Source organism: Colobus angolensis, unplaced genomic scaffold (assembly GCF_000951035.1).
Source record: "Colobus angolensis palliatus isolate OR3802 unplaced genomic scaffold, Cang.pa_1.0 Scaffold76, whole genome shotgun sequence".
Lineage (NCBI taxonomy): Eukaryota > Metazoa > Chordata > Mammalia > Primates > Cercopithecidae > Colobus > Colobus angolensis.
The window spans coordinates 130,225-137,572 of NW_012121376.1; the positions used below are offsets into that span (position 1 = coordinate 130,225).

Consider the following 7,348-nt stretch of genomic DNA (forward strand, 5'->3'; position numbering starts at 1 on the left):
AAAAAAAAAAAAAGTCACGTGATGCCTTTACATTCTGCCCTAAAGTCACATTCGCTCTACCTTAACACGTGCTAGTTCCTTTCCCTTTTTCTTCACTGTACAAACTGACACGCCATGTAATTCACTAGTTTAATTCTCATCCGGAACAGCACTGTCCGATGCAGGCAGTACAACTGAGGAAATGTATACTTAGTTAATTTGACTTTGGCCACGTTTGGCTAGTGACCACCACACTGGACAGCTCAGATCTGAACGTGAGCCCAGCGGAGTCTCTCATTCCTCACTCCTCATCTGGGTCTCGGCCCACCTGTGCAGGTGTACCAGGTCTGGATGAGCCCCCAGATGATGGTGTTACACTTGTCACAGGTCTGCTTGACACTCTTGCTCTTCTCCTTGTAGAAGCGGTGCTCAAGGAGCACTCGGATGTTTGGCTCATCCTCATTGGGGTCCTGCAGAGGGTGAGTCAGGGAGGGGTCACAGGTGAGCTGGGCTGAAGTTCTTTCCCTTCGCATAAGCCCCTCAGCTTATTTCTTCCAGGCACCATTTAGAGCAGAGATTGTGAGTTTCAGCACAATGCCATGTCCCTTTTATCCCTTTCACAGAAAACAATGATCAGCTGGACAAGCACCACCAAGGTCACATGCTACCTTTCCCAGCATCCCTTGCTACCTTTCCCAGCATCCCTTGCAGCGACGTGTGTGCTGGACCACGGGCATGTGAGCAGGAGGGACGTGGCCTCTGCCCCTCCCGCTTTCTGCTGGTTAGGTGCAGGGCAATGGAAAAGGAGGCCCTCTCCAACACCATTAGCTGCCATAGGGGCCCCAGACCACCCATGGGATTTGTATGTGAGGAAACAAACACATCTTCTCTAAGCCACGATGTTTTGGGGCTTTTTGTTACCACCAATTTACCTATTTCCTAATGAATATTCTACGTTCTGCATTCCCAGGGACTCATGAATCAGCACAGGGCACACAGGGCACCCAGGCCAAAGCACACACAGACCCAAGGACTGCATCAGGAATATCTGTGGCCTGGGACCCCCACCTTCTTTTGTTGTCGCCTTCAAGACACCACCCGTCCTTGTCCAGGTCACGTGGCTCACTCAGGGAGGGACTCAGCTCACCCTCTTGCCTCAGTGGATGGGCACACAGCCCAGAACTAGCCAATCAGCCACTGTCATTGGGTAAGGGGTGGGCACACAGCCCAGAACTGGCCAATCAGTCACTGTCATCAGGTCAGGGGTGGGCACACGACCCAGAACTGGCCAATCAGTCACTGTCATGGGGTAAGAGGTGGGCACACGACCCAGAACTGGCCAATCAGTCACTGTCATCAGGTCAGGGGTGGGCCCAGGACTGGCCAATGCAAGTCAGGCCTGAGGTTCCTGCTATGACCACTGAGAAAAGGCAGCTGTCATCTGCACAGGAGGCTCGGCTGCTGGAAAGCAAGGGGTGGTTGCCGGGACCATCTCTGCCACCACACAGTTTTGGAAAGCCTGCCTGAGGCTGGATCAGACACAGAAAGTCGAGTTGGGAGACAGCAAGATTCCTGACATTGGAGGACCTTCCAGTCACCAAGAAAATACATTTTTCTTTCTGGTTTAAGCTACTTAAGGTTGGGTTTCTGTTCCTTCCAACAGGAGGGTCTAGACTAACAGGGAAACCTCCTGCCATGGGGTGAGGGCCCATCTTCCACCTTGCCTGTCTGGAGCCTTTCTACCTCAGCCCCTGTGGCCGAGAGGGAGACCACCACCTGAGAGGGATCCAGAGGCTGCAGGGTCCTCCTGGTTCCACAGTCCTAGCCTCGGCCCCAGGCTGCCCCACAGTGGGGCAGCCCCACACCCACCTTCAGCTCCTGGAGCTTCAGCCGGAGGTGGATGAGACGCACCACGGCATCCTTCTGCTTCTCAGACTGCTCGGGCAGCTCCAGAATCACCTGCTTGCACTCCTCGATCGCCTGCCGCAGCTGCTGGACGTCAGAGGCCAGGAACAGACCCTGCCCGGGTTGGGGGCGGGGGCAGTCAAATACCCACCCTGCAGGATCTCCCTGTTAAGGCCCATCTGCCGAGACAGGCCCAGAGCAGACCCCGACACCCCTCACCCAGAGAAGGAAACTGAAGCCAGAGGGCACAGAGGACTTGCTCAAGGACAGGAAAGGTGGCAGCACGGTCAAGGTCCACCTGGTGCTGCACACTCCCAGCCCGACCTGTCTGCCCACGGGCCTCTGAAAATCTAATGTTTGAAAGATGCTTTTCAAAAGACAACTTCCTTCTTTGAGAAATCCAGATGCTTTTTTGTTACATCACTTCACTTACTTCTGAAGAGTTTCCTCTTGGAGGAAAGCTAGGGAAATGACATTTGCTGTCATGAAGGAGAGTAGGTGGCCTCCAGCTTAACTGCCAAGCCCAGGCAGATGCCAAGAGCCAGTCCCAGCACTTCCGGCTGCTTTCGCCACATAATGACCAGGGGGCTCAGGGCCCAGCAAGGCCCCAGACTCAGAACACTCTGGTGCTCCTGGGGAAGACGGGATCAGGTCTCAGAGCTGGGGGCCTGGATCCTGCCCTCAGGAGCCATCTTCCTCCTCCAGGCTGCTGGGCTCTGAGACCCAGGCAAAGGGGACGTGGCACCCTCCCCTCCCCCTTGCAGCTTAGTCCGTGGCCTAAAGGAAGTGCTCAAAATGTTGTAATACACGAAACAAGCTGAGTGCAGTGGGTCACACCTATAATGCCAGCACTTTGGGAGGCGGAGGTGGGTGGATCACTTGAGCTAAGGAGCCTGAGACCAGTCTGGGCAACAAAGCAAGACCCCGTGTCTATAAACAAAATTGAAAATTATCTGAGCATTGTAGTGCACACCTGTAGTCTCAGCTAATCAGGAAGCTGAGGTGGGAGGATCACTTGAGCCCAGGAGGTCGAGGCTGCAGTAAGCCATGATCACGCCACTGTACTCCAGATCAGGGGCAACAGAGAGAGACCTTATCTCAAGAAAAAGAAAAAAAAAAAAAAGATACGAAACACACATATGAAGTCTCTCTTTTTTTTTGAGACGGAGTCCCGCTCTGTCACCCAGGCTGGAGTGGTGCAGCTGCGCGATCTTGGCTCACTGCAACCTCCGCCTCCTAGGTTCAAACAATTCTCCTGCCTCAGCCTCCTGAGTAGCTGCGACTACAGGCACCTGCCACCACGCCTGGCTAATTTTTTGTATTTTTAGTAAAGATGGGGTTTCACCATGTTAGCCAGGATGGTCTTGAACTCCTGACCTGGTGATCCACCTACCTCGGCCTCCCAAAATGCTGGGATTACAGACATGAGCCACCGTGCCTGGCCCAAATCATTTCAAAGTTACATTTCAATGTTACCGTAATGTTTCTCTCAAAAGTTGGAGATGGTTTGCACAAAAATAAAAGGTCTTCAAACTTTTTTTTTGAGACGGAGTCTCGTTCTGTTGCCCAGGCTGGAGTGCACTGGTCCAATCTCGGCTCACTGCAAGCTCCACCTCCCGGGTTCAGGCCATTCTCTTGCCTCAGCCTCCCAAGTAGCTGGGACTACAGGCGCCGCCACCACGCCGGGCTAATTTTTTCTGTTTTTTAGTAGAGACCGGGTTTCACCGTGTTAGCCAGGATGGCGTCAATCTCCTGACCTCGTGATCCGCCCGCCTCAGCCTCCCAAAGTGCTGGGATTACAGGTGTGAGCCACCGCGCCCAGCCTCAAACTTTTTAAAAAAATCATTATAGCCTCCCCCTTTTCTTCTTCAGCACAAGGCTTCCATGGAACAAAATACAAAACAAACAAGAGTGGCCCTGTAATACCGACTGCTCAGCAGGAGGAAGACAAGCGGCTTCCCCCTTACCCCCACACCCTGACTCTCAGCAAGTCTACAGGACCTCAAGGACCCCAGAGGGAACCGACTCTCTGCACATTTGCTACATGAAGACACGGAGCTCAGGGGATAGGAGAAGCCCCAGGTTCACGAACCCCAATCCCCGGCTGTCTCAACCTGCCTTCACTCAGGCTCTGAGGGTGGGGGTCTGTGGTGTCATGCAGGCCTCAGATTCAAAGCCAGGAGCCCCGGCTGAGGTGGGGGCTGCTGAGCCTGACAATGGAGTGAGGCTATACCCCAGCTCACAGGACGCCGTCCCGCCATCTGGGAGGTAATGACATGGAAACCCCGGCCCTTCCTGCCTTGGGGGCTCCCTCAGTCCCTCTCCCCTTCCAGATCCGAAACCTTACCACAGGGCGGGAGAAGTGGTCCTCAGACAGGCCGAGATCCATCACGCGTTCAGGGCAGCGGAACTCTGGCTCCCCAGCGGGCAGCTCAGGCAGGGCCTCTAGGGGAAGATGGGGACAGGTGTGGAGGGTCAGCTGCTGCCTCCTGCCTCCCATCCCCTAGGGAGGAGCTGAGATAGCCAGGAGTGGGAAAGGGATTCAGAAAGCCGCACAGAAAGGAGGCACTGTGGGAGCTGGGCACCACTCAGATCTGCACGCCGTCCAGTTTGCATTCAGAGGAGCCCATAGCCTTGTGCAGACAGGAAAGAGACATTCGAAAGGAGGAAGTGGAATGATACTCAGTGCCAAAAGGTCCTCGAGATAGCATTACAGAAACATCCCATTTCTAAGGCAGACACCTCATGGATGACCGTGGGGATTACAGAAAAACCACTGGATGGCTATATGGCAAAGTCCACGAACCCCAGTGTTGACTCCAGACCGTCTCTGCAGCTGCCCCGCTCCGAGCACTCCCTGATGGCCTCATCTGCAGTTTCTAAGGCTCGCACCACCTTCTGATGAGGGAACCCAGAGCACGTTCCCTCGGCTAACCTCTCCGTCACCAGGTCTCAGCTGACCTCACTCAGCAAGTGTTCCCTGGGCACCTACTGCGTGCTGGGCCCTAGGATACAGCAGGAACGGGTCAGGCACAAATCCTGCTCTCGGAGTGTGAATTCTAGTAGGGACACAGAAACGAACCACAGAACAGACGGGAAAAAGAAAAGAGCCAGCAGGTGACGGCTCCGTGGGAAAGTCAGGGCTGCACAGGAGGCAGCAGGAAGATGGGGGTGGCCACGTACACGGTCAGAGACCTGCCCAGCTCCCACCCTGACTCCCAGCAGCACCCACCTTCAGGAGTGACGTCCGGGGCCTCCTCCCCAGGGCCCTGCTCATGCTGTCTTGGCCCAGACTGCTTGTTGAAGGGGTTGAGGTGCGCCTGCCGGAACCGGGCCAGCTTCTCATCATATTCCATAGCATCCCACCTGAGGGCCAGGCAGGGCCAGGATGAGTCCCCAGGTACCAGGCTCACCACGGACCATCCCCTTTCCCCAACCACACTGGGGTGTCTGGGGTGAGGCTGGCCTCTTTCACTTCCCTAAAGTGGGTAGTCCTCACACCACAGCCTCACTCTTCAGCCTTTTCCTGAAACACCTCAGCTGCCTCCTGCCCAGGCCCCCACTGGTGGTGTCGCCTTGGAAAGAGCTCACGGTGACAATGAGGGTCCCACGAGGGCATGTGGCCCATCTTCCTTCCCAGCACAGGGTCCTCTGGCCCGACATTGCAGAGCTCCAGCCCTAGAGCTACCTATGGGATCCTCTCTAGGCCTCAGCCCCAGATACTCACTCAGCCCCACTCTAGCTTGCTATCCACCTGCTCCTGTGAGACAGACCTCCCAGAAATGGGTTCCTCCTTCCTGGGCCCCCAACCAAAAGTGCTTCCTTGTCAGAGCCTGAAACCACAGCCCCTGTCTCAGGACTCAGGGTTGGACACTTGGGGACAGTGCCAAGGCCCATTCCTCTCTGCCGCATGCGCGTGAGCAGGGCCCACCTTCCCCATGCCAGGAGTGGGGGGTCTTGGGAGGGTTCCCTGCCAGCACACGGAGAAGCCCCTACAAATGCATCCAGGCTCTCTGGCCTGGGTTCTGATCCTGGGATGAGCAACATGAGCTGAACCAGGCCCACGGCTCTGTGCCTCAGGAGCCCAGGAAACAGGCAGGAAGGGCCTAGTTCTCCTTGTGGCAGAAGCTAAGTATCAAGAACGCTCTTTTCCCGCCCTGAGGCTCAGAAAACTGCAGAACGCACAGGGCTGATGGCTCCTGGCAGGGAGGAAGGGACTTTTGTTGGGGTGGGAGTAGAGGCAGTTCGCACGCAGCCCTCCCACATAACTTCCTGGGTCACATTCCTTAGCCTCTCTGCCTCCATTTCCCCATCCGTAATGGGCCATTGTGAGGGTGAAATGAGTTAACCGAGACTGAGCACAGAGTAAGCTCGCTGTAAGGTCTGTTGATGTTATAGCAAGTCGGAGGTGTCTTTTTAAAGTTGTTCAGTAACCGCATCAGTGTTAGTTATGCTTTCACTACACCTGTTACAGCCTGAAATAATTCACAAATAGAATAAACAATCCTATGATTTATCCTCTGCCCCTTCTCCCAAAAGAAAGAGAGCTGAGCCCAGAGGGGACGGCTCTGCTCAGAGTCACGCTGTGGCCTGGGGGAAGTGGGATTTGAACTCATTGCCTCACTGGCAGGGGGATAAGGAGGCCCCCCAGCTCCACATGACTACCCGGCAACTGGGCAAGACACCACACCACCTATGGGACCTGTCCTGCCTGTTGTGCCTGTGGAGCAGGAGTGTGGGTTGGGCACCTGCACACCAGCCTGAAAGGATCCAGCACCCATTGACAGGCTGCCCGTGGACCCAAACAGGGAGGCACCGGGAAGACACAAGGGGTGTGGGCCCCAGTCCCACCTCTTTCTCTTATTACCTGATGACTTTCGGTGGGTCACAGAGTCAGAGGCGGCCGCCCGATGCCAGCACCTCCCCGGTCTCCCAGGGAGCACCCAAGACACAGGAGAAATCAGGCTGTCCCAACATCACTCCTCCTTCTTCCTGAATGGGGAGCCTCATTTTTGTTTATCACACAACTTCCCAGCCTCCCCAGCAGATACACTTGGTAAAGTGACTGAGAGTTCTGATGCTCTGGGCTTCAGAAGATCAGGCAGATCTGAGTGGCTCTGGGCTCCTGGCTTCACTGACACACACAAGTCCTTACCCCTCCATCCACCCCAGGAAGTACGTGTTCTCCCTGATTTATAGGCAAGAAAATGGAGAACCAGAGACTCAATCAGGGCTATCTGAAAATAACAGTAACGGGCCAGGCATGGTAGCTCACACCTATAATCCCAGCACTCTGGACGGCCAAGGCAGGAGGACGGCATTAGGCCAGGCCCAATGCAGTGAGGACCCATCTCTATTAAATTTTACATAAATGCCGGGCGCGGTGGCTCAAGCCTGTAATCCCAGCACTTTGGGAGGCCGAGACGGGCGGATCACGAGGTCAGGAGATCGAGACCATCCTGGC

The 7,348-nt window shown here is 55.3% G+C and overlaps 1 protein-coding gene across 8 annotated transcripts in view; it reads right to left on the reverse strand.

The window, feature by feature from the left end:
* Window positions 1-7,348, reverse strand: part of DEF8 (differentially expressed in FDCP 8 homolog (mouse)) — a 19,471-nt gene that overhangs the window by 9,265 nt on the left and 2,858 nt on the right. For 5 of the 8 annotated variants that reach the window (XM_011927967.1, XM_011927963.1, XM_011927965.1 and 2 more), the window contains 4 exons: window positions 5,117-5,250; window positions 4,232-4,329; window positions 1,849-1,998; window positions 308-449 (listed from right to left, as the gene is read on the reverse strand). In XM_011927967.1, the coding sequence (XP_011783357.1) occupies window positions 308-449; window positions 1,849-1,998; window positions 4,232-4,329; window positions 5,117-5,240 (514 nt within the window). In that variant the 5' untranslated portion in view covers window positions 5,241-5,250. The remainder of the gene's footprint in view (window positions 1-307; window positions 450-1,848; window positions 1,999-4,231; window positions 4,330-5,116; window positions 5,251-7,348) is intronic. The other 3 variants (XM_011927962.1, XM_011927968.1, XM_011927969.1) reach the window with 3 other exon arrangements.